The sequence below is a fragment of the Drosophila suzukii genome, chromosome 4, assembly GCF_043229965.1.
Source record: "Drosophila suzukii chromosome 4, CBGP_Dsuzu_IsoJpt1.0, whole genome shotgun sequence".
NCBI lineage: Eukaryota > Metazoa > Arthropoda > Insecta > Diptera > Drosophilidae > Drosophila > Drosophila suzukii.
The window spans coordinates 207,679-235,243 of record NC_092083.1 but is presented as its reverse complement, the minus strand read 5'-3'; the positions used below and the strand labels follow the sequence as shown (position 1 = coordinate 235,243).

Genomic DNA, 27,565 nt, shown 5'->3' with positions numbered 1-27,565 from the left:
CTTCTGAAACATTGTATAGAGGTGTTATGCGTTCCACTAAAAATTCTGTTTGATAAATCACTTTCTAGCGGACACTTTGCGGACAGATGGAAGGTCGCATCCGTGACTCCAATTTTAAAATCAGGGCCGAAGAACACCATTGCCAATTATAGGCCTATAGCAAAGATCAGAAATATCGCTAAACTCTTCGAACGCATTGTTGCTCATAAATTATCATTTCTTGTAAAAACATATATAAGCACTTCTCAGCATGGTTTTGTTGCAGGTCGGTCAACTACGACTAATCTTGCCGTTTTCAGCAACTATTGCATTCATGCCTTTGATATGCGATCTCAGGTTGATGCTATTTACATTGATTTTGCGAAAGCCTTTGACAAAGTTAGCCACAGTGCCCTACTGGCAAAACTGGCCCACTTGGGTATACATTCGGCATTACTAAATTGGATAAAATCATATTTACACCATCGACTTTATAGAGTTAATATTAATGGAAAATTCTCGGATTCCTATTTGGCAACCTCTTTTTAAGTCTATTAAATTAGCGATAGACTCACAATTGGTTCAACATGACTTAGATTCCTTGAGCTCTTGGTGTAGCCGAAATTCGCTTCTTCGTAACATAAGCAAGTGCTTCTATGTCACTTACAGTAAATCCCTTTACAATCTCGTCACATCCTATAAAATCAATGGTCAACCTCTACAACTGCGGCAGGAATCCTTGGATCTAGGAGTGTTGTTTGACTCGAAATTTAAGTTTGCAGCGCACTTCGATTACATCATGCCCAGGGCCTATGCTATGTTTGGATTTGTGAAACGGAACGCATCACTATTCACTATTCACGGATCCCTACACCAGACTTGCGCTTTATTTTGCATTTGTCCGATCTAAACTAGAATATGCGTCTCTTATTTGGAATCCCTTCACTACCACTCATGGAAACAGAATAGAACGTCTACAGAAACAGTTTTTGAAATTCGCTTTGTTGCCGCTAAGGTTTTTAGATCCTACCCCTTTATACCACCAGCAATGTAGGCTTGTTCACCTACCATCTCTTGAGCATCGTAGAAGTATCCTCGCCATTTGCTTCATCTCTAATTTGGTGGATGGTAGTATCGACTGTCCAGAACTACTATCGAAAGTTGGTTTTCACGCCCCGTCTAGACAACTTCGGAATTTTTATCCCCTTTTCTCGAGCTGCGGCGGACAAATTGTTCCCAAAATGAGTCCCTCTATAGGGCTTTATACACTCATGGACAATATAATAGGTGTGTTTTTTTTTTTCATTTTTAACTTTTTATTTATAATTCTTATCATCTCTAATCTCAACAAAACAAACTTTTTTCAAAACTTATATTAATTGTCTTTAAACAAAAAGTAACATAGGTTTCACAAACCCTTTCATAAACAACTAAATTAAATATTTCCTTAAATCCTCCAATTTTGGCTGGACACAATAATAGGTGTACAAAGATAAATGTTTAAATTAAATCAATATTTCACTATGTTTGGTCCTTTTTTATATTAAACTAAGTATCTGGCAGCTAATAGCCGGTATATCCGCCATTATTTTGCAGGACTTTCTCCATTCGTCTTGGCATGGAGGATATTAGCTTGCGACATGTTCCAATTGGTATATTGTACCATGCTCTTTGGACAATATCCCAAAGTTGACTTTTATTTTGACATAAAGTCTTTCCCACCTCTCTTTTGAGTTTACCCCAGAGATTCTCGATGGGATTGAGGTCCGGGAATTGACTTGGCCACTCAAAACATCGACATTTTACGGACTTTAATTTTGTTTGTTTGAAACGACTATGCGCTGTAAAATTTGTTAAGACTTCGCTTATGTTTTTTGTCTGTGCGTCTGTCACCTGCACAATTTAATTGCAAAAGTTTTTGCTGGACAAAATTTGCGGATATTAGGATTTTTTTAATTTTGGGAAATATTTAAATCGTCAGGCAAAGAAAGCAGTTGAAGTGGACTGCATTAGAAGTGGTGGTGAAAGTGGGTTGTATTAGAAGTACTATATTTATGTTAATATATACACTCAGCTGGAACCCAGTAAATAATGATTGAGTGCAATTCTTAAGGACAAATTTTAGAATATACACACACTTGGAAAAAAAATATTTTCGAGAATTATACGGGTGAGTACTACCACTGGAATACATTTTGTAAGTCACTGGAATAGTTTTAAGTGTGCAATTGTTGGCAAAAGAAACTGGGACATACAGTGAGTCACAAAAGTATTCGTTGCAAAGAGGGTTAAGAGAAAAAGGCCAATTTTAGGTAAGTAACCATTTTAAAATGTTAAAAAATGGTTTATGTTTTCAAAGATACATGTTTTGTGAAGTATATGACGAAAAAAACCAAACAGAAAAGCTTCCCATAAAAAGTTATAAGCAAAAATATAAATATGAACCGTTTTGTAAGCTCACAAAAGTTTTCGTTGCACCTACAATTTTTTTTATTTTTTGGGGCTACCGCATTATTTTTTGTGGCATTTTGGTTTCTATTTTAAATACTGAACTCGGGGAAAAACACAAACTTTTGGTGTCATTCTTGGTGTAAATCTCTAACAAAATGCCGAAGGGACCGGAGTTAAACGTTTCGCAAAAAAATTATTTTACACCTACATAATGAGGGTCGATCCATTGAATATATTTGTGCGATGTTCGATAGAAGTCCTTCAACCATAAGGAGTGTAATTTCTCGACTGAAATCCACAAATTTCCTGGAAAATCTACCCGCTCTGGCCGTTCGAAATCATTAACATGCAGGGAAGAGAGGAAAATCCTCGAAGAAAACAGGAAAGCCCGCACCTTTCGGCTCCGAAAACTAATACTGTCATATCCACATCCCTGGGAACAAACGTATCCACTGAAACCGTCCGAAAAGTGCTCAGAAGCCAAGATTTGCTTGGGAGATGCCCTAGAAAGAAACCCTTGCTGTCGTCCATCAATATATCAAAGCGACTTTCTTTTGCTCAAACGTATTTAAACCGGCATTGGGAGTACTGGGACCAAGTTATATTTAGTGATGAAAGCAAATTCAACATACTCGGATCTTATAGAGAAGAAAAAGTGTGGCGAAAGCCATGTAAAGAGCTTAAATTGAAAAAGGTCAAACCAACGGTGAGGTGAAGCATGGCGGGGTTCCGTACTAGTTTTGGGCTCCATGTCCGCTCGATGTGTTGGTTATGAATGCTGAAGGATATCTAAACATATTCAATGAAAATTGACACACCAGTGCCACCAAAATGGGTCTAGAACGCGACAAGTTCATTTTCCAACAGGACAATGATCCCAAACATACGGCTTGGCTTGGAAAGTCTGTTGTACAACACCAAGCAAATTCACAATCCTCCACAGAGCCTATTGAAAATCTTTGGGCCCATCTTTAGCTAAAAGTCCTTGAAGAACGAGCTAAAGGAGATATTGCTGTAGGAACGGTCGAATATACCAGAAGTGAGGTGCCGAAAACTAATCGAGTCAATCGAGACGCTTACAAGCTATAAAAGAAAGCAACCGCTTCCACACAAAATACTAAATAAAAAAAAAACATAAATATTTAATACCGAAACCAAAAAAAACGAATACATTTGTGAGACGATATTTTGTAGTCCTAATGATTTCCAAAGAAAAAAACATCACTAAAGCTAATTATACCCGTTAGTCGTAGAGTAAAAGGGTATACTGGATTCGTCGGAAAGTATGTAACAAGCAGAAGAAAGCGTTTCCGACCCCATAAGGTATATATATTCATGATCAGGATCACTAGCCGAGTCGATCTAGCCATGTCCGTCTGCCCGTCTGTCTGTCCGTCCGGATGAACGCGGAGATCTCGGAAACTATAAGAGCTAGGCTATTGAGATTTGGCGTGCAGATTCCTGAGCTTCTTACGCAGCGCAAGTTTGTTTCAGCAATGTGCCACACCCACTCTAACGCCACAAACCGCCCAAAACTGTGGCTCCTACAGTTTTGATGCTAGAATAAAAATTTTAACTGAAAAATGAAATGAAAAATGTTTGCCACGCCCACTTTAACGCTAACAAACCGCCCAAACCTGTGACGCCCACAATTTGCACGCTAGATAAAAAATTTTAACTGAAATTTATTTGTCTCGTCAATACCTATCGGTTGATCTAAAAAAAAATTTGCCACGCCCACTCTAACGCTCATAACGGTTAAATCTGTGTACCGCCGGTAGGTGGCGCATTTTAATGTCGCTTTGCTGCTTGCATATCTCCATTTCCCTTTGGGCCCTTTAGCTGAGTAACGGGTATCTGATAGTCGGGGTACTCGACTATAGCGTTCTTCCTTACGTTACTCCAAACCATAAATAAAAATATTAATTCGTTACATATTCATTAAAAACAACGCTATATCATGTGCCTCGACTATCAGATACCCGTTACTCTGTGTACCGCCGGTAGGTGGCGCATTTTAATGTCGCTTTGCTGCTTGCATATCTCCATTTCCCTTTGGGCCCTTTAGCTGAGTAACGGGTATCTGATAGTCGGGGTACTCGACTATAGCGTTCTTCCTTACGTTACGCCAAACCATAAATAAAAATATTAATTCGTTACATATTCATTAAAAACAACGACTATCAGATACCCGTTACTCAGCTAAAGAGACCAAGTGAAAATGGAGAAATGTAAACAGCAAAGCAAGATTGTAATGCGCCAGCTACCTGCGATCTCAATATATGGTTATTTGGAGAGCAGACAGATTTAAGCGTTATGGGCGTAAGAGTGGGCGTGGAAAACTTTTGTTGGGACAATCGATAGGTATTGACGAGAATAATACATTTTAGTTAAATTTTATTTCTAGCATGAAAATTATGCGCGCCACAGGTTTTGCGGTTTGCACTATTCAGCTAAAGGGAGGGTGAGGGGGATAGGGCTGAAAAAATATACTAGCGGCGATTCCATAATTTGGTCGTAACTTCTTAACAAGTGGTCCGATTTGAAGATATAATTTGAAGATAGATTTGTTTTTATTATCAATACCCATCTACATGCCAAACATTATTTGATTGGGACCATTCATTAAAACGTTATAACCAAAAAACAATCAATAATTAGCACATTCAATTAAGCGCGAGAGGAATGGAGATATGCACGCGGCAAATCGTATATTTCCGAGATTATATTACGCTCAAGCGCTAGGTGGCGCGTTAGTGTAAACTGACGATTTGCTGCATGCATATCTCCGTCCTTCTCGCACTCCTTTAACTGAGTAACGGACTATATAGCGTTTTCTCTTGTTTTTTGTGTGTACGAGCAACGCGTCAATAGGAATAATTTATTTTGAGAATAGTAGAGTTTACTAATATACGAATAAAAACTTAAACCTGTATCAAAACATTGTTTTATTTTTTTTTAATTTATTTTGACTTTAATTATATTTAGATGTAATCATTCCGCGCTTAACTTATTGGAGAGCGGATACTAAGTAAATCGACATAGAATTCAAGACTTTAAAGAACACTAAGGAGTGTCAAATTTTTATTAAAGAGACATGCTACATTACAAAGTGTTTTTTAATTATAAATGTAATATACACCTCATTATACTGGATTTCAATATCAATTAAATTTGCCGAAATCAAAAATTATCATTTGACTTTTATTTCATTTGTACAAAATTAACTCTGAGATTTGTTAGAGGAAACTAAAAAACAAAATTATGCAAAATGAATTAAGATTTCAGTATGCATTTTAATTTTGACCGAGATGGTATTTTAAATTGGTCGATATAAAGTTTTAGTCTGCATACACTACAAAGGGAACATGGTTTTCTGAAACACTATCCCGTAACTCAACCTTAACATAACTTGTAGAATTATCTTCACTTTGGCTGTTTGACTCAAGGTTTGAACAACCACTTTTCCGCGAAATGCTGGTATTCCTCCTTAAATGAAATTGAGCTAAAAATATTTAATTTAATATTAGTTAAGAACTTACTTAGCTTTCGCATGAGTCAATATGTGAGATTTTAAATTTGTGGATTGAGCGAACTTTTTATTGCAGGCATCAAATGGACAAACAAATGGCCTATCTCCAGTATGTATTCTTACGTGTGTTCTGTAAATAAAAGTAATTAATGGTAAACAAATATATTAATATTACTTAATTGTAAATTGTTGTAATTGTAATTTATTGTAATTTGGCTATGTTAAAAAGCCAAATAAAGTTCGAAAACAATAGGATGTGAGTGTGTTTAAAATCTTAATTATCAAACGATCAGATTTGCAGAAGATCAGTTTAATGGTTAAGTTTTATTGAGCTGGAACGATTCGACCTGAACACAATTCCAAGACAAACAAGAGGAAAAGCTAAAGTCAAGTGCCTCGACTATCATTTTGCTGTTACTCAACCAACCAATTTAACTTATTAACCATTTTTGTCGTGCCTTACCAATTAAAATAAAAAAAAATTACACTGAAAAGAAACTCGGAAGATTGAATTATAGGCACTTGTAGAATCTACATGTCAAATTATAACTGTAACTTAACAAAAGATGTCGCTATAGTCGACTATCAGATATCCTTTATTCATCTAAATGGAGTGCGAGGGAGATGGAGACACGTAAGCAGCAAAGCAACTGTTTCCAAATGTATATGGATATTGATAATTGAAACAAAATAACATTTACACTACAGTCAGGAACTTGTATGCTTACTTGTAAAACATGTATGCTTAATCCCAACATTCTTGCTTCTAAAGGTTCCGGATATCAAAACAAAAGGCGCGCACAGCTTTAGATGCTATAGCAATAAAGTTGCACACAAGCTACAATAGGGTTAAAAGTAAACGTACACATTTTACACAAACTTTACGGGAAAGCAAATAATTATACCCGTTACTCGTAAAGTAAATGGGTATACTAGATTCGTCGGAAAGTAAGTAACAGGCAGAAGGAAGCGTTTTCGACCCCATAAAGTATATATATATATCCTTGATCAGGATCACTACCCGAGTCGATCTAGCCATGTCCGTCTGTCCGTATAAACGCTGAGATCCCGGAAACTACAGGAGCTACAATACTGGGATTAGGCAGATTCCTGAGATTCCTGCGCAGCCCAAGTTTGTTCAGCAATGTGTTACGCCCACTCTAACGCCCACAAACTTCAAAAAATCGTAAATACGAACGCAGATATCTCGGAAACTATCAAAGATGGAGAAATGGGATCTCAGATTTAAATTTTATGGCCTTGTACGCAACGCAAGTTTGTTACGCGAATATGCCACGCCCACTCTTACGCCCACAAACCGCCAAAACCTGTGGCGCCCACAATTTTCATGATAGATGAAAAATTGTATGCCACGCCCACTCTTACGCCCACAAACCGCCCAAACCTGTTGCGCCCACAATTTTCATTCTACATAAAAATTTTTAACTAAAATGTATTGGTCTTGTCAATACCTATCGACTGATTAAAAAAAATTTCAATCTCGCTTTGCGACCCCATAAAGTATATATATTCTTGATCAGCATCACTAGCCATGTCCGTACGAAATGATACACCAACTCAACCAAACGCACACTAGCAAGATCGAAAATCCACACCAACAATTTTTACGTACATTCCGTTGTATGGCCGTTACTCATCTTGTAGTTTATATTATCTTTGGTACTACCACACAAACGGAAGCCCAGGGCACCTACAATTTTGAAGTGTTTTTCTAAATTAATAGGCAATGTTGAAGCAGGGTGGCTTTGATGAAGTCCCAAGAACGAAAGGTACGCAAAAACACGGGGTACTTTGAAGTTTTTACGCGACGTGCGTGAGTGCTTATTTGGACACTTTGAAAATAAAACTGACTTAGCCTAGCTTAACGTAGGCGAGACGTAGACATCTGGATAAAACTGCCGCTCGACACTGTCTCCAGAAATTAAATGACCTTTTGGCGCGAACAGACAGTTTACATTCTTAAACCCTTTGTAAAAATTAGTATTTAAAAAAAGTTGTTTTGGTTTGATCATTTTAACCTTATCAGTATCCTTTTTTGTATCTTAATATGTATTTTTGGGAAATGTATTTACGAAAATGTGCTACAACATACTTGCTTAGAAACAAGTTTAGGTGAATTCTAAAAGTGCTTGCCTGGTAACGTTATGACCTTAGTAGGCCACACATTATCAGTAACGTTACAGCCAGTATATACAAATTTGAAGTGTTTAATGTAAATAAGTTAAAAATGTACACCTCAATGTTTCTTTACGAGTCGAAGTTCGCATAATTTGTGTTTGCGACGCCGATAAATTTGCACCTGTCTCTATTACCATTTAAAGTCATATTAGATTTGAAATTGGTCAGCAAACTAAAAAGTGTGTGTTCGTAAAACGACCATTAGATATGCAACCTTTTATTAGAGCTAGAACCTTTTTTGTACTGTACCTTAAGTTAAAATCCAGAGAAAATCGTTTTCCACATCCCTCGAACGTACACTGAAATGGTTTTTCTCCTGTGTGAACCAACTGATGTCTTTTAAGCTTAGAACTTTCTACGAAAGCTTTCCCACATTCTGCACAAACATGAACACGAGGACCGTGAGTGTGCAAATGCTTGCGCATCGCAGACGAGTCTCTGAAATTTTTATGGCAACCTTTATGGGGGCAAGCTATTTTCTTATCATTTGGATAGGACACTATGACTTCGGAAAGATTAAAACTTAAATCAGTGCTTCCGTTTGGTCCTAAATTTAAAAACAAAAATTATTATTAAACCAAAAAAATCTATATTTTGTAATTATATTTTAGTTACAGTTTTTACCTATATTGCCGTGGTATGGTGGTTGTGAAGATGTTGCTAAGCAATCAGTTTGATGTCTTTCCTGTAAGCCAAGCCCAAATGGCACTGAGCTAGTCAATGTATGCAGATCGCCAGTATTGTCAGTAGCTATTATTTTAGGATTATCAATTGTCATGGCGGCAGTTTCATTGACCAGCTGTATACTTGTGGAGTCCGAAATCAAGATGGGATCTTCGAAACTTAATGATGATTTACTTAGAACCTTTGTGGAAATATTACTTTCACGAGATAAAAGTCCCTTCTCTTTCGTTAACTGTTCTATGATTGGAACTGAGCTTAAGGGTGGTTGCATTTCAAGTGCCTGAGGTTCTTGAATAAATACATCATGCTGTAATATAGATTGCTCCAGTTCTTTGGTTCGTTGGGACGTGCTCTGATCAAAATCAATATCTTTTCCTTTTAAAAAATCGGAATCGCCAACATTTTGGTCTGACCCGGAGTATTCATCATCGGATATTCCGGATGCCCACATTGTAACACTAAACTCTCCTTCCATAGTTTTAATTTGAACCAGCTTTTGCTCCCACCGTCTTGATTTTCCAGTTGATGTTAGTATTGTTGTATCTGAGACCAGGAAAGGTGAATTTCTGCCGACAGTACAAGACTCTTCTGTAGCGTTCCTATTGCTTGGCAGGTTATGTGTCACGTCCTTTGACATTTCTTGATTTTCTGCATAACCAATATTTTTATAACAATTGATATTCATTTGATATCCAATGTTGGTATTCTTTCTTCTGTAAAGTAATACATATTAAAACTTATACATATATGTTCAGATATTAAAATAAATTTACTTACATTTTAGAGGAAAATATATTTTCAGATGCTCTTAATGCCTTTTCATGCACATTAGAATTACTTGCGTTATCACTATCTTTTGGTTCTGACTGAATAACTGATTCAAATACTTTATTTTTGTGCAAGTTGATGTGATTGCTGAGGTGTATACCATCTGAAAAAAAAACTTTTTATAAATTTCTTTAAGGACCATACATTTGAGATTGTTGTACCGTAGCAAAGGATTTTATTACCAGCCTGACAAATTTTGTCTGGCTACTTAATTCACCGTTTAAATATTTGCGGATGTAGACAATTGGCAAATTATACAAATAAGGGCTAGTAGGTAGAAACCTAACAAAATGACGCCTAAAACAAAAATCTATATATAAAATCAAGAAGGAACGCTATAATCGAATGACTCGAAATCGAAATACCCATTAATTTCTTAACTAACTTTAAAATAAATTATTATATATAAAATTAGAGCCGAAAAACATCGATTATCGATCGATATAACCTTGCAGACGGTAGACGTTTCCGACATATATTCTTGATCTGCATCATTGGTCGAGTTGACCTAGCCATGTCCGCCTGTCCGCTTCTCCGCAAACTAGTCTCTCAGTTTAATAGATATCAAGATGAAGCTTTCGAAAACGTCTTATTTCTAATGCAGATAATTCTTAGCCCCATGAAAAATCCTAGTTTTGGTGATTTTGACTAATAATGAAAAGGCAAATATTAATCATCAAAAATGTTTTTATTGATTTTCAAAGTATTCTCTCTTTTAGACTTTTTCATGAGCTCAATTCAATTGTCGATGCACTTTTTCCACTCTGATTGAGACACCTCTAATTTGAATGCTTCAACAGCATCTTTTGGCGGCGAAAATAGTTGACCACGCATTTTAATCATCAAAAATGGTTTTATTGATTTTCAAAGTATTCTCTCTTTTAGACTTTTTCATGAGCTCAATCCAATTGTCGATGCACTTTTTCCACTGTGATTGAGACACCTCTAATTTGAATGCTTCAACAGCATCTTTTGGCGGCGAAAATAGTTGACCACGCATTTTTCCCTTGATTTGCGGGAAGAAAACTGTACGGCGGATAGCCCAACAATTCGACGTTTTGGCCGGTCAGAAGGGCGCTGGTCTGAGCTGATGAGTGAGAGCTTGCATTGTCCTAGTGCAGAATGATCCGTGTTCTCTGGTTCTTTCTTCGAATTTCTCCGAATACTTCAGGCAAACAAACTGTGGTGTACCACGCAGAATTGACCTTTCTACGTTGCTCAAGCGGAAAAGTCGCCACATGAGCAGTTTTGCCAAAGAAACTGGCGACCATTTGCTTCGAAGTCCTTCTTCCACGAGCCAAATTCGTTGGATTTTGCTCGTCCTCGAAGACTCACACGGTCGACACGATTTTATAAACGTGTTTTGAAACACCGCGTTTGTATTTTTCCAAAATTTCTTTTCACCAATCTACACGATCCTTTTTTTGAGCGATTGTCAAATTGTACGCGATCCCACGAGAACAAACACCGCGATTGTAATTTTCCAAAATTTCTTGTCAAATAGTGCGGGATCATCGATGCACTATTGTCGTGATAATCCACGTCAATTGTTGCTTAAAATGACTGCACGAAAATGTTCACGAGTTAATTCCCTTTTTCTACTGAGGTATGTTTTTGATTGATCATTAATAGGTATCTAACGTGGTCACACATGAAAAAGTTAAGTGGAGCTTTTTTCGATAAAAGTCCAAACTTTTTTCGGGAAAAGGACAATACTAATTGCACATAATCGCACCTATTTTTTTTGCTGATTATTATATTAGTCAACATTAATGCAGCTGCAAACATGTATTAGTATAAGAACATCACGAGATCTTATCATATTTTTCTGCACGTTTATATATCGGCAGTAGCTATAGGTGATCTTTCCCCGCAATTGTTCGCTGGCTGCAACCCGCTGAAAATTATTGTAAAACCGCAACGTAAAGAATAAACCTCAGAAAACTAAGAAAACATTAATAAACCCCTTTTTATACATAATCAAAGCAATAATTGGTTCTTCGAGCAACGATTGACGCCAGTGATCCAGCAGAACAACATTTTTTTACAACACATGCTCGCTGAGAAGATGGTGTATATATTGTTCAGTGCCCATTTAAGAAACCCATAACGCAAATTGGATTTACGTTGCTTCGCTGCATTAGAACGGCAAGCTGGGGCAGAGAGCACCAGCAAGCCCCAGAGACCTGTAAGAAAGCCAGAGGGATGGCCACATGTCAAACAGAAAACAAGGAAGAACGCTATAGTCGAGTACCTCGACTATCAGATACCCGTGACTCAGCTAGAGGAACCAAAGGGAAATGGAGATATTTAAGCAGCAAAGCGAGATTGAAATGCGCCACCTACCGGCGGTAGACAGATTTAAGCGTTATGGGCGTTAGAGTGAGCGTGGCATATTCGCGTAACAAACTGAGATCCCAATTCTCTATCTTTGATAGTTTCCGAGATATCCACGTTCATACCTACGATTTTTTGAGGAGTGGCACTCTTCTGAAACAAACATGCGCTGCGCAGGAATCTCAGGAATCTGCATGCCTAATCCCAGTATTGTAGCTTGTGTAGTTTCCGCGATCTCAGCGTTCATACGGACAGACGGACATGGCTAGATCGACTCGGCTAGTGATCGTGATCAAGAAGATATATACTTTATGGGGTCGGAAACGCTTCATTCTGCCTGTTACATACTTTCCGACGAATCTAGTATACCCTTTTACTCTACGAGTAACGGGTATAATTAGGAAGCCAAAAGTACGTCCCGCCCCAAAACGACACAATGGTTTTAGCAGCCGCTAGTTGTGTCTTACGCAAAAATCCAAAAAAAAAAGTAACATCTGAGCCGCAGCTGAAGGGGGTAGGGCAAGGCGTACAGGCTGAGACGCACGAATAAGGGGGAGTAACTAGTACGTCCTAACAAGGCCTCCGACGTAAAACCGTGGAGATACTTGGCAGCAATGCTGACGTCAGAGCGCTGAACGAGACGATGCTGCTAGAGGTAAAGGATATGGGTCCTTGTTTCGGTACCCTTGCAAGTCGTTTGACATTAATTATTTTATCGTTCCTATGGCAGCAATATATTAAGTCGTCCAATTTTTTTTTTAATTTTTTTAGAAGTTCTGAAGTCTTAAAAGAATGATATTCCCAAGATTGGAGTTTAATGTAAAAAACAGCAATACTATAATTTTTTACATTTTTTTAAAATTATTTTTTTGATCACTACTATGGGAGCTATAGGATAAGTTGTCTGATGAGGACGACTTATATACTATCTGAAATAGAAATAAGACTTTTGGAAAGGTTTCATCCCGATAGCTTCAAAACTGAGACTAGTTTGCGTAGAAACGGACAGACGGACGTACTGATTTATTGTTGCTGATCAATAATACAGGGTGGCTGATGAAAGCCGCTACCAAAAAATAATTAAATAATTTTTTTTTCTATTTGATGAATCCGCCGCTATCACGCACTAGAGTCCGTAGTTTCGGTTCAAAGAGAGTATAGGCGCACGTTTGACGGCAATCCTCCGAGCAGTTGGACCATAATGAGACTTGTAAACAATTTTGCCGAGCATGGGACAGTCAACAGAAGACCTTACCATCGAAACCCTTCGGTTCGAACGGAGGAAACAATCACAAAACAAGCCACGTGTTTCGACAAGAAGCTTACCTGCTCATATGGGTGTAAGCAGACAGTCATTACAGTCCATTATGCACAAAAATTTGGACTTATTCCCATATAAAATTCAAATGGCCAACAAACTGAACGCTGCAGACTTGCCGATTCGCTTGGAATTTTGCCAGAAGATGCTTCAAATGGTGGAAGAGGTTGGAAACATGTTGAACTGTCTTTTCATGTCTGACGAGGCCCATTTCGATTTAAACGGCAACATAAACAAACAAAGTTGTCGAATATGGAGTGCTTCCAACCCACAGATACTCCATGAGACGGAATTGCATCCACTTGGTGTCACAGTGTGGTGTGCAGTTTCATCACGCTGCATTGTCGGGCCCTACTTCTTCGAAGAAAACGGTTACACCGTTACGGTTACTGGAGACCGTTACTTGAGCATGTTGAGAGAGTTTTTTTATCCAGAATTTCGCCCAAAGAGAATTTCTTTCAACTCTGTGTGGTTTCAGCAAGATGGTGCAGCTCCTCACATAGCCCAACCTGTTATGACAGAATTGCGACGAAAATTTCCCAATAAGCTGATATCCAGAAACTCCACATTCCATTGGCCACCCAGGTCGCCTGACCTTACTGCACCTGACTTTTTCTTTCGGGGTTATTGCAAATAGGAAGTCTACAAAACAAAACCAACAAATTTGAATGAACTAAGGCAATCCATTCGAGAAACAATTGCGGCTATTCCTGTCTCAACTCTCCAAGCAGTAATGAACAACTTTTTGGTAAGATGCCGCACATGCATCAACGAGCAGGGGGGGCATTTAAATTCCATTATATTTAAAACTAATTAAGCTATATTTAATAAAATTGAACGAGCTTTAACATGAATAAAAGAAAAATGAATTCCATACACTGAAAAACAAATTGTTTGAGTTTCTTAATGTAGCAAAATTCATCTGCCACCCTGTATATATACTTTATGGGGTTCTTCACTGCGTCGCAAACTTCTGACTGAAATCATAATACCCTCTGCAAGGGTATAAGGGTATAAGGAGGACACCAGAAGACGAATTGACTTTTCTTTATGATGATTTTTGTTTATGTACATTATATCCAACTTTTTATGTACTTACAAAAATTTTAAAAAAATTCAACTTGATAGGCGGCTTAAACGGGACCTACTTGCATTCATGCACATGACTTTTTAACTGTTATGGGGTCATTGCGGCTTTTGCACTCCGTGCTATTATTTTGTATTCCTGTTTTAGGTAACTTCTTATCATTATTTTAAAGAATTCGACGATTCAACTTAACTTATCTTTTACATTGCCTTTATAAATTAGCTTTTTGAGAGTCCGTTGGGAACACTATTTTATTCATTATTTTACCAATTCACTTAGTAGTACTTATTCTTAATACAACAAAACGAAAAACAGCGGCTTTTGCACTCCGTGCTATTATTTTGTATTCCTGTTTTAGGTAACTTCTTATCATTATTTTAAAGAATTCGACGATTCAACTTAACTTATCTTTTACATTGCCTTTATAAATTAGCTTTTTGAGAGTCCGTTGGGAACACTATTTTATTCATTATTTTACCAATTCACTTAGTAGTACTTATTCTTAATACAACAAAACGAAAAACAGCCAAAAAATCGGAGCAAATGAAGTTTTATATCGAAAACCGTTAATAGTGCTATTTTAGTTACCGCATAATTTTACTACGTTTTTCATAAATGTATCGAAGTTTTAAAAACCATCCGCATTACGCCCACAACCACTTTTATTTTATTTAAATGATATGTAACCCTACTTACCCTTACAAACAGAATACAAACATTGCAAAAAAATACCATTTTGTAGCACAAAAAAGAATTGCCTACACATTGGTGCTATTTTTGTTGCCGCAACTGTATTTTTAAAGAAGCCATTTATGCCAGCGTTTTTGCACTTTTTCAAACTTTTTCAACTTCGACGAAGTGCAGCTTCTAAACTAATGAATGGAACTCAATACTTTGTATAAGAAAGTTTAAGGACGTTCAATTACCTTTAAAATGAGCCTTTGACCGAATTCGGTTTATCTGAACTCGAGTTAGAAAACAAAAAAGTGCGAAAAACGTTTTCTACACTTTAAAAAAAATTGGTACCATAGAAAAAATTTTAAGTACCATTTTCTTAATCATTTTCTTAACAAAGGTCGCCTCCAAGACGTATTTCGTTTCCCAGTAGTTTTTTAACCTAACTAAAACCCTTTTTATTTGTTCTTCCAAATAAATTTCATCGCCTCTAAAGTAATCCCCTCCCGATAAAATACACTTATGACAACGTTTTATCCTCCTCGAATCCTCGAAAAATTCCAAATCCCTTTCCGGTATAGCCTTCAGCGCCTTCTCCGATTTTTTTTTATCACTTAATCGACTTAAAATGCGATCCCCGGAGTGATCTCTTGAGTTTAGGGAATAGCCAGACACAGCCAAATTAGGCGAGTACGGTGGCTATATGCGGTATGCGTCGAAGTTTTGGCGAAATGGTCACGAACAACGAGTGAAATTTGAGACGATGCATTATCGTGATGCAAAAACCAACAATTATTGTTGCCCAAAATTCTGGTCCTTTAAGATGAATTGCTTCACGAAAACGTTGCATAACGCTCAAATAAAATTCCTTACTAACAGTTTGGACGGGTGGAAGGAATTTAAAGTGCACCACACTACGAAAATCTTAAAAAAAAATGTATTCACCATACCTTTTGCCCATAGTAAGTAGTATTATACAAAATTTGATGACAGCGTTCATACGGACGGAAAGACAAGGTCGACTCGGCTAGTGATGCTGATAAAGAACATATATATTCTATAGGGTCGGAAACGCTTTCTTCTAAATGCACCATTTTCCGCCGAATACTATATACCCTTTTTGTAACAAGAAAAATCGTCTTAGTCGACACACGTTACTCAGCTATTCATTTTAACTAATTAATCAAATTTTGGCACGTCGACAGATTCATATAAAGTCACAGACAAAATGATAATACATTAAATACACCACTAAATTTATTGATATCATATCTTCGATGAATCTCCAAAATCATTTTTACAAAGTAACCTTTCATTAACCTATAAAACAAAATAGAATTTACACTGTAACGAAAACGAAGGCAGTTTTCGGTAAGCCGAAAAAATAGAAACCTTGCAAATTCTTAATTCATAGAATTGTGACAAAGAATGTGACAAAATCTAAATCTAAATCACAGCCAAAATGATCTTATCATTAAATACACCACTAAATTTATTGATATCAAATCTTCGATTTCACTTGTGCCTATAAAGCCTTTATTTGCTTTGGCCACGACCAATATAACACCCATAAATTAAAGAGAACAGCTGATCAGCAACTCGCTTCAACTCTCAGCGGCAGATAATGGGACCGAAAAAAAAGCGTAAAAAACTGAATAAAACACTGGGCGTGTGCAGTCCCATTTTCCGCTGCGGAGAGTTGTGTTGCGACTTTTTCCCGTCTCTTTTCTACACGTGTATTTCTTATGGATGAAAAACTAGCTGAAGCGGAATTTGGTCGCTGACGCGAAAACCCCTCTGTGTAAATAGGGAATATTTCTACGGAAACTAGTCCCTCAGTTCTAAAGTTATCGCTATTAAACTTTCCCAAACGTCTCTCTATTGCAGGTATCGGCAAGCCGAAGTTTCTATAACCTTGCAGGTTGTCCCCGTGGGAGCATTGTATGTACAGAGCTTTCCAAGCTATAAGATATAGAGGTCCGACCCGGCTGGTTCCGACCTGCAAAAGAAAGAAGACTTTTGGGAAAGTTTCAGCCCGATAGCTTTAAAACAGAGAGACTGGTTTGCGTAGAAACTGACGGACAGACGACAGACGGACAGGGCTAGATCGTCTCGTCTAGCGATGCTGATCAAGAATATATGTACTTTATGGAGTCGGAAACGTCTCACTGCGTTGCTCTGACTGAAATCATTATACCCTCTGCAAGGGTACACAAATCGACAAAATGTGTAATTCTTTTCGTTTACAACCGGAAATTCACAAGTGAAATTTCTTAAAAATGAAAACTTGTACAGGGCCGTATACCTATGTATGTTTGTATTTTTTATAGCAAGTACCATCTTTGTACATACATATGTATACATACACGTCTAAATCGCCTGCGTTGTTCATGCCGATCAAAAACCTCATCCGGGGTGACACTGCTTCGGGCGCAATTCTTACGATCATTACGGTTTCCATCCCGTATTTGATCCTTTATATTATCTATTGTTAACAATATACACATATGTAATGGATCCCTTTTTGGAATATGTATATAAAGTAACTTTATAAATATACATACATTTATTGTGTCACATGTTGGAATATGTATATAAAGTAACTTTATAAATATACATACATTTATTGTGTTACAATGTCTTGCATTTATTTCCGATTTTATTAATTAATATTCGACTCCTGTTAAAGGGCAAACTCACCATTGCTGTCATTATGGACGTTTATTTTATGAATGCCTTTTGCGTTGATTTTATCTTCGTCGTATTGCTCATTTTGAAGAAGTATGCCATAACGTTCGTATGCCATATTTACAATGTTTTGATCCAATAAAAGGTTCTGTTTACAGGTAGTATAAAAGCATCTCATCAGCATGCATAAATGCAGGCACTTGTTGTTATTTTTATTTATTTCCCGAGCGTTGTACTTCCTGAGTATATTAATTGAATCTGAAAGGACATACAGTTGTGTTTCATATAAACAACGCAGACTTTTACTATAGGTGAGGAGTTTGTGGTCGTATGTACATATGTAAGGGCTTAAACTAAACTATGTATGTAAGTACACGTATGTATATATGTATATGGTAGCATGTTTTTCAAGTTAATCAATTTAAAAATAATTTATATTTAACTTACCTAGCAGTAATATTTTTCATCATAAACTACAGAACACTACAACCAGCACTAAAGATAAGAGCCGAACAAAAAGTTAAGGTATATTCACGTTTTAAATACATATGTAACTTATGTTTTGTTTAAATTTCACGAATAATAGGTAAATTGTTCAATTCATTAAATGTTTATGTAGTTTTTATACTAAAAACAAAATAAAACCAAAAAAAATTTAAGCAATTTTTATGAAACCGATAACAGATGCCGTAAAATATTGATAATGGTATTCAGGCTTTTCGGTATTTTATTTACAAAAATCACGGTTTGTATAAAATACTAAGCTACAGTATTTTATAAACAAAATGATATATCCAGTTCGCACATTCTCAAGCTTCTTCTGTACGATATCTAAAACTGTGTTAACAATAACCTATTCCCACAGAGATCCATTCAGTATCCGCAATCAGTTTAGTGGTTGGTCCATAAGTTTTTCTCAACCAGTCAGGCCGCCATCCAAATTTAATAGCCTCACTCACTTAGTCATTTAAAATCACCTTTGCAAATTTAAGCAGATTCTCGCGTAGATAAGTATTGAATAATGTTTTGGTGAGACAGTTGCCAGACCTTGTCAATACGGACATAAGCTAGAGGTTAGTTATTTCCTTGAAAAAGCGTAATAATATTTCTATTAACGATGAGATCATTTGCAATGATCCGAGCTGTTGCAAGACTGTTATAAAATTGTTTTGCCCTGCTCTTAGTATAAAAATATATTGGGACCGTAGTTTAAGTCCTATCAGTACTGACATTTTCGTAGCAATCGCTAAGACCTTTAAGCCTAGTACTCAGATCGGCTAAGAGTTTCACTAGTCGAAAAATCTTATTCTTTGTAGTGTGACCGAAGTTTTCAAAGTTCACCCGCAATGCATGTAGCATGGTCTTACTGTCAAGCAGCTGGGCTTGTTCCCAAACGGAAAGCAAATCAGTAAGAGCAATTTAAAAAAGAAAAGGCTGCTGGTGCACAAAGTAATAAAAATACAAATAAATGAAATGTTCAACGAATGTTTTTATTTATGTAAATTATAAGTTTAAGGCTTCCTTCTCGTCCCACGGGTGCTTCGCCATCTTTCCCGCGCCATTTGTAGTCCAGCACCGAGTCCCAATAGGCTGGCCAATAATGGCTGGTGATGGCTGCTCCAGCTGTCCCTTAGCGGGCGACCTTGTTTTCTCCCGCCTTCCTGTCGGTCAAGTCCCACCATAATGGGCAACAGCTTGGATTAGGCGTCCTTTTTCATCTAGCCGTTTTTCTTCCATTTTTCATTTTTAAATTCCCCACCGCTTCTGCACGAATACAGCCAAAGATGAAATTTCTTATTCTTTGGGCCGCGGCTAACGGCGTTCATCGAAAATTCACTCTCGAAATCTGGTATTTTTTCTGGTATTTCCTTAGCTCATCTGAGTACCGCGCTGAAAAACAGACCCGACGAAAAGCGTTAGCCGCGTATTTGCCTCTCGCTCACTCCTATGGTTAGCTCGCGTTTTTCGTCGATGTGAGTACTAGGCTTTACTGTCAAGAAAAAATGTATGGTTGCACCAAATAACGCAGCGTAGCCCGACGTTTAAGGATCGGCAAAGCTGCAACAGTGATTAAGTTTAAGCAGGCTGTTCACATCGGCCACCGCTGTTGCATAAGCTGCTAATGCCATTGAAAGAGATCAACTGCAGTGCATCCTCTAAAGAGCGAACATCGGAGCTGAACAGCATGCTTAAAAAGTATAGATGAAGAGATGTTGGACGATTTAAACAATTAATGTGTACCCCACTAACACAGAGGGGGTTTCCGATTCTGCGACCAAGTTCCGCTTCAGACACTTTTTTACGGGCTTTTACGGCGTATGTCCCCCTTGGCAATACCTGGCAACTGTTGCACGGCAACATACATTACTTATCTGAAGAACAATCCATAGGAGACGTTTAATAAAATGTCGTTTAAAAAAAGAGATCAACTGCAGTGCATTCTAATGAGCAAACATCGGAGCTGAACAGCTTGCTTAACAAGAGTAAATGAAGAAATGTTGGACGATTTAAACAATTAATGTGTGGCCTATTAACACAGAGGAGGTTTCCGATTCTGCGACCAAGTTCCGCTGCAGACATTTTTTTACGGGCTTAGGTGATTTTACTATACGGCGTTCCGAGATTTTAATAAATAACAAACCTTCGGCGTATGTCCCGCTTGGCAAGACCTGGCAACTGTTGCACGAAAACATACATTACTTATCTAAAGAACAATCCATTTGAAGGCGTTTAATAAAATATGAGTATAAACAAAGAACGGTATGCGAGCAAGATGTTATAAACACTTAAAAGGGCTTAACTTGTGGATATTCTCGTGCACTTTTTGCTTTGAATGGAAATCGCATCTTTTATCACTTAGCTATTAGCAATGAAGATCTCGTTTAGCGCAGATGCTAGCGTTAAAATTGCATTTAGTATTGCGTTGTAATCCATTTTATTTTCAGGAAAACTAATCTTGTACGACCGCCCCTTTGGTTCCGATTTGTTTGTCCCGATTAGCTGTTTTTGCTTCAGCGGTTCTCGAGGTGAACAAGAACCTTCTTAAAATTGCAATAGCAAGTTGAGGCGGCTTTGTGTAGAGGCTACAAGGAAACAGCAGAAAAAATATCGGAATTCCCAAATTAAAATTCTGATTTTTGGGTTCCCCATTTTGAAGGCAAAACTTAATTTGCACGTCCTCTTCATTCTGTTTCAGCTTGTTTATGCTGTTTAGCTGTTTATGTTTCAGCGATTCTTTATATGAACATATATCCGCATAAAATTGCGACATCGATTTCAAGCGGCTGTTACATATAAATGAGCATCCGTTGAACAATCCATAAACTATCATTTTAATTTTATATATACCGACAAACTTCTCTGTTTGATACTGTTTCAATTGTCTTGCTTGCTGTTTTTCAACGCACCCAGCTGAATACACAGGTACACAGCCAAACATGTTGATAAAAAACCGCCTTTAAAAAAATGTTAAAGCCTAGTACTCAGATCGACTAAGAGTTTCACTAGTCGAAAAATCGTATTCTTTGTAGTGTGACCGAAGTTTTCAAAGTTCACCCGCAATGCATGTAGCATGGTCTTACTGTCAAGCAGTTGGGTTTGAAATTGAAATTTAAAAAGGAGGAGTCTACTGGTACACAAAGAAATTAAATAAAAATAAACGGAATGTTCAACGACTGTTTTTATTTACGTAAATTAGTAGTTTAAAGCTTCCTTTTCGTCCCACGGATGCTTCGCCATCTTTCCCGCTCCACCGCAGTCCAGCTCCGAGTCTCAATAGGCATATTGGACCTTGAGGAAGTGGGAGCCGGATTGGGAACGGGGTTGATCCGCTGATGCTGCAGGAAGTCGCCCAGCATCCTGGCAGTGGCTGGCTATGGCTTCTCCAACTGTTCCTTAGCGGGCGCCCTATTTTCCTCCTCCCTATAGAAGCCAGCGGGTCCTCCAGCTCCGCTTAAGCTACCAAGTAGCCGGTGGTGGCGGTGTCCGGAGTCCTAATGGAGAAGTCGTCGGAAATCGTGGAATTGCAATCCCACAAAAAAGGGCATGAGCTTGGATTTGGCGTCCTATTTCATTTGCACTGACCTCCTGCATCCGATTTTGGGGTTTTCCTTCCATTTTTAATTTTTAGTTTCCACACCGCCTTTGCACGAACACCGCCAAAGATTAAAATTCTTATTCTTTGGGCCGCGGCTAACGGCGTTCATCGAAAATTCACTCGCTAAATCTGGTATTTTTTTCTGGTATTTTCTTAGCTCATCTGAGTACCGCGCTGAAAAACAGACCCGACGAAAAGCGTTAGCAGCGTATTTGCCTCTCGCTCACTCCTATGGTTAGCTCGCTGTTTTCGTCGATTTAAGTACTAGGCTTAAGGGAAAAAATTTTTATTTTTCTTGAAATGTATTGGTTACAGTATACTTTGATTTTGGTTAACGGATATGAAAATATTTTATTAAATTTCTTATAGCCTAGTTCTCACATCGACGAAAGCCGCGAGCTAGCCATAGGAGAGAGCGAGAGGCAAAAAGGCGCCTAATACTTTTGATTGGTTCTGTTTTTCACCGCAGTACTCAGATGAGCTAAGGATATACCAGATTAAATACCAGAGTTGAGTGAATTTCGATGAAATTTGATCTTTCTGTTGCGTTGTGGAAATGAAAATTTAAAAATGGAGGGAAAACCCCAAAAACCACGACAAAGACGTCTGCAGGAGTTCGGTGGAATAATGACTACCCGCCGAGGGCCGGCTGAAGGAGCCGTGACCAGCAATTGCCAGGATGCTGGGAAACTTCCTGCATTACCAGCAAAACAACATTGTTCCAAATCAGGATTGCTCTCCCTCAAGGCCCATATTCTCATATTGGGAATCAGATCTGAAAATGCCAAGCTAGAGAAAAAGATGATAAAGCTTCCATGGGACGAGAAAAAAGTTTAAGCTACTGATCTACATTCGATGAACATTCCTACTACTATTCCTACCAGCATAGTCGTATTTTTAAATAGCTTCAATTGGTTTGTTTTCTGTTACCATGCTACATGCTTTGAATACTTCCGTAGAGCCTAGTATTCACATCGACAAAGAATCAAATACGCGCCGATCGCTTTTCGTCGGTTCTGCTTTTCAGCGCGGTACTCAGATGAGTTCAGGAAATACCAGAAAAAATACCTCAATTAACGAGTGGATTTCGATGAATCTTTAGCGGTGTTCGTGCTAAAACGGTGTGAAAACTAAAAATTAAAAATGGAAGGAAACCCAAAAAAAAATGACTGCAGGAGGTCAGTGCAGATGAAAAAGGACGCCTATTCCAAGCTGTTGCATATTATTGTTGGACTTCACCGACAGGAAGCAATACCACAACAGGGGAAATCCGCAGAATAGTTGAAGTGCTGGAGGAGATCCGCTAGAGAATTTCGATGGGAAGGAACATGGCGATTGGGACTTCGCTCCCTACGTGGACATCTTGCTGGGCGTGTCCTCGCAAGGAAAGTAAGTTCTGGCCAAAAGAATATGGTTACGTTGTACTAATAGAAGTATCTTTTTACGGAACCACCATAACGATCCCCGACGAACTCTCCACTGGGGATGCACAGGACTCAACCTCCACCAGCTATTTGGCAGTTAAAGCGGAGATGGGGACGCGCTGGCTTCTGTAGGAAGGGAAAAAAAGGATTTCCGTTAAGGGACAGGTGGATGAGCCATTTCCAAAATGCTAGGCGACTTCCTGCAGCATCAGGCGGAACATCCCCGTTTCCAATCCGACCTTCAGTTCCTCAAGGTCCAATATGCTTGTTGGGACTTGGAGCTGGACTACAGATGGCTCAGGAATGTTGACGAAGCATCCGTGAGACGAGAAGGAAGCTTTAAACTACTAGTTTACATAAAAAAACAAGGAAGAACGCTATAGTCGAGTACCTCGACTATCAGATACCCGTTACTCAGCTAAATAGGGATATGCAAGTAGCAAAGCGAGATTAAAATGCGCCACCTACCGGCGGTATACAGATTTAAGCGTTATGGGCGTTAGAGTGGGCGTGGCAAATTTTTTTTTGGACCAATCGATAGGTATTGACAAGACCAATACATTTCAGTTAAATTTGTTTATCTAGCATGATTGTGGTTGTGGGCGTCACAGGTTTTCGCGGTTTGTGGGCGGTAAAGTGGGCCTGGAAAACTTTTTTTTGGACCAATCGATAGGTATTGATGAGAACAATACATTTCAGTTAAAATTTTTTATCTAGCATGAAAATTGTGGGCGACACAGGTTTTCGCGGTTTGTGGGCGTTAAAGTGGGCGTGGCAAACTTTTTTTTGGGTCAATCGATAGGTATTGATGAGAACAATACATTTCAGTTAAAATTTTCTATCTAGCATCAAAACTGTATGAGCCACAGTTTTGGGCGGTTTGTGGGCGTTAGAGTGGGCGTGGCACTCTACTGAAACAAACTTGCGCTGCGCAGGAATCTCAGGAATCTGCGTGCCTAATCCCAGTATTGTAACTCTCATAGTTTCCGAGATCTCAGCGTTCATACGGACAGACGGACAGACGGACATGGCTAGACCGACTCGGCTAGTGATCCTGATCAAGAATATATATACTTTATGGGGTCGGAAACGCTTCCTTCTGCCTGTTACATACTTTCCGACGAATCTAGTATACCCTTTTACTCTACGAGTAACGGGTATAAATACGTTGTACAATCCATTTATTTGTTTATTTATTTATTTATTCTCATTCTTCATTTATTGGTATTTCTTTGTGTAACAGCAGATCCTTAAATTTGTTGTCAATAAAACAAACTCAGCTGCTTGACAGTAAGACCAAGCTACACGCATTGCGAGTGAACTTTGAATACTTAAGCCTAGTACTCAGATCGACGAAAACCGCGAGCTAACCATAGGAGTGAGCGAGAGGCAAATACGCGGCTAACGCTTTTCGTCGGGGTCTGTTTTTCAGCGCGGTACTCAGATGAGCTGAGAAAATACCAGAAAAAATACCAGATTTAGCGAGTGAATTTCGATGAACGCCATGAGCCTCGGCCCAAAGAATAAGAAATTTAATCTTTGGCGGTGTTCGCGCAAAGGCGATGTTGAAACTAAAAATTAAAAACGGAAGGAAAACCTCAAAAAAAAAACGCCAAATCCAAGCTTATGTCCTTTATTGTGAGACTTCACCGACAGGAAACCATTCCACAAAAGGGTCAAATTCGCAGAATAGTTGAAGTGCTGTAGGAGATCCACTAGAGAATCCCAGTGGGAAGGAACAAGCCAAGTGGGACTTCAATCTCTACATGGACATCCTGCCGGGCGCGTCCTCGCAAAGAAAGTAAGATCTGGCTAAAAGAATTTGGTTGCGTTGTACTAACAGAAGTATCTTTTTAGCAGAACCACCAGTAATACGATCTTCGACGACCTCTCCATTCGGACTCCGAGCACCACCACCACCAGCTACTTGGCAGCTTAAGCGGAGCTGGAGGACCCTCTGGCTTCTATAGGAAGGAGGAAAATAGAGCGCCCGCTAAGGAACAATTGGAGAAGCCATAGCCAGCCACTGCCAGGATGCTAAGCGACTTCCTGCAGCATCAGCGTCCCGCGGAGGCTTCGTCATCTTTTCCGAGCAATCTGCAGTCCAGCTCCAAATCCCAATAAGCATATTGGACCTTGAGGAACTGAAGGTCCGGTTTCCGATTTCTAATACGCCAACATGGGCCTGGAGAGAGTGGGAGCCGGATTGGAAACGGGGTTGGTCCGCTGATGCTGCAGGAAGTCGCCCAGTATCCTGGCAATGGCTGGTAATGGTTTCTCCAGGTGTCCCTTTGCGTGCGTCCTTTTTCCTCCTCCCTATAGGAGCCAGCGCGATTTAGCTGCCAAGTAGCTGGTGGTAGTGAAGCCAACGATTCTCCAATGGAGAGCTTGTCGGATATTGTATTACTAGTGGTTCTGCGAAAAAGATACTGATATAAGTACAACGTACCCAAATTCTTTTGGCTAAAACCGACTTTCTTTGCGGAACACGTTCGATGACCACGTACGCAAATGTGGTACACCCACTCTAACGCCCACAAAACCCCCTTAAACTGTGGCTTCTATGTCTTAAATGTTAAAAATGTTACCCGACAATCATTGCTCTCTTAAAAACCTATCATTTGACCTACAAATGTTGCCACGGAAATCCTCCGTATAAACGCATATATCTCGGATACTACAAAAGCTACAGAGTGAGGATTAAGCTACAAAGAAAGGATTCTAGAGATTCTTGCGTAGCGCCGCACAAAACTATGGTGGCAACAGTTTTAATGAAAGAATACAAACTGTAATTGAAATGTATTGGTTTTGTTAATACCTATCTTCTAACACTAAAATCTGTTTGTTTGTAAAGGTGAAATGGGATTCTGCTTTGTTATTAATACCTATATCCATATCTTTAAATTTTTAAAATAGGAAAATTCATTAGGAAGTTATTACCAAATTATGTAATTGCCACTAGGTGGCTCCCTGTAAAAAAAAAGCTTTACCATTTGCAAATCTTCCTCTCCCTGGCGCTCCGATATTTGAGTAACGGATATCTGCCACCCAACTATAGCGTTATTCTGTGTTTTACAATCTTAACTAATTTTAGAGTCCTCCCATTTGACGTTTTGATTCTAGACATTTAAGAGTTTAATTTCCCAAAAAGCTTTCGAATACTTTTCGAAAAAAGCTCTTAGTCTTTTAAAATTAACTCAACTTTGAATGTTATATCTACATGCACAAAATCGGGCAACACTAAAAAACTCATTGAGTGTACATAGAAGCAGTCTATATTGTTCGCTCTTTAACTTCTGAACGTCGATCCTTAGTACATTTACATATATTAAATATGTGATGTGCTGATTAGAAAAAAAACTATAAAATACTGCATTTTACCACCTCAAAACTTTATCATAATACAATAAAAGCATACAATGATGTTAATAAACCAAACTGGATGAATATATACATATAGTGCGAGAACGTTTTTCAATTGCAAACAAAAAACGGATTAAAAGTTAGTACTGGTATGTTCCTTACCCATTTTTTTAAATAAAAAAACCTAAAATATTTGAATTGTATTACCTGGATCATTTACATTTATATTTCCTTTTTGTAACAATAGACACATTATTATACTGATGATTTTGTTTCTGTCAAGTGTGTATCCATATGAACAATTAAAAATGCATGCGTATGCACGAATTCAAAGAAAAGCTTCCTAATTATATAAGCATTTCAGGTAAAGTGTATCATAAATATAATCAGCCATACCAGAATGTAAATACTCTCGCATTCTTCTTATTCGCAACATTCCCAACATTTATTTTTAAATTGAGTATTACATGTATTGTGTATTTTTAATTGTGTGTTAATTTCATTTTATAAGTATAGTATAAAACTGCAAAATTTGGTCTACAAAAAACATTTTTTTACAGCATATTTTTTAAAGCCATAGCAAATCGAAAACGGAACTTCGACAAATCGAAGTATTAATAATGTTGCTGGTTTTACCTATGAATTCAAATTTAATTAAAATAGTGTACGATTTTGACCTAGCCGAAATTTGTTCGCTGCTTATAGATACTATGACCTAAATAAATATGTAGCTGATTTCCTGGTCTGCACACATCTGCATGTGATAAACCATATGCAACCAGCCGACGGACGTGTCTTCACACCGTCTGTAATAGCCCTTGGGAAACTTTAACCCGACCACCTGTAGATGTAATTGCTTATTTTGGATTTTTTTCTGTAAACTGATATTCTACCATGTTGTCCA

The 27,565-nt window shown here is 38.2% G+C and overlaps 3 protein-coding genes across 6 annotated transcripts in view; 1 reads left to right on the top strand and 2 right to left on the bottom strand.

Annotated features, from left to right (window-relative positions):
• The window catches only part of LOC108020352 (uncharacterized), a 67,449-nt gene extending 61,357 nt beyond the window's left edge, over window positions 1-6,092 (bottom strand). The window contains exon 1 of the mRNA XM_065867330.2: window positions 5,973-6,092. The gene's annotated coding sequence lies outside the window, so the exon portion shown is untranslated. The remainder of the gene's footprint in view (window positions 1-5,972) is intronic.
• Kif3C (Kinesin family member 3C) overlaps window positions 1-27,565 on the top strand; it is a 56,400-nt gene that overhangs the window by 28,031 nt on the left and 804 nt on the right. The window contains exon 6 of one of the 2 annotated variants that reach the window (XM_036816339.3): window positions 16,978-17,454. The exons of the other annotated variant lie outside the window; for it this stretch is intronic. Coding sequence (XP_036672234.2) covers window positions 16,978-17,058 — 81 coding nt within the window. The 3' untranslated portion in view covers window positions 17,059-17,454. Of the gene's footprint in view, window positions 1-16,977; window positions 17,455-27,565 lie in introns of those variants that run through there. 2 annotated transcript variants of the gene reach the window in all.
• On the bottom strand, window positions 5,478-26,888 carry pho (pleiohomeotic). Of its 3 annotated transcripts, XM_017088533.4 has the most exons (7): window positions 18,226-18,486; window positions 17,791-18,036; window positions 9,623-9,788; window positions 8,786-9,558; window positions 8,411-8,708; window positions 5,973-6,092; window positions 5,478-5,919 (listed from the first exon to the last, which is right to left on the bottom strand). In XM_017088533.4, exons 2-7 carry the CDS (start codon window positions 17,960-17,962, stop codon window positions 5,772-5,774), a joined length of 1,677 nt encoding a protein of 558 aa, XP_016944022.1. In that variant the 5' UTR covers window positions 17,963-18,036; window positions 18,226-18,486; the 3' UTR covers window positions 5,478-5,771. The 3 variants fall into 3 exon arrangements, with proteins under 3 accessions (XP_016944022.1, XP_016944023.1, XP_065723399.1); XM_017088534.4 differs by lacking the exon at window positions 18,226-18,486 and having other exon boundaries at window positions 9,623-9,776; XM_065867327.2 differs by lacking the exons at window positions 5,478-5,919; window positions 5,973-6,092; window positions 8,411-8,708; window positions 8,786-9,558; window positions 18,226-18,486 and adding exons at window positions 17,457-17,575; window positions 26,869-26,888 and having other exon boundaries at window positions 9,623-9,776.

Excerpts from the sequence above, each read along its gene's own strand:
- pho (XM_017088533.4), bottom strand. The coding sequence starts at position 17,962 with ATGCTGATGAGATGCTTTTATACTACCTGTAAACAGAACCTTTTATTG. Across the intron at positions 9,559-9,622 it reads AATATATTTTCCTCTAAAAT|AAGAAAGAATACCAACATTG; the intron begins GTAAGTAAATTT and ends ATTACTTTACAG. Across the intron at positions 8,709-8,785 it reads ACCATACCACGGCAATATAG|GACCAAACGGAAGCACTGAT; the intron begins GTAAAAACTGTA and ends TTTTAAATTTAG.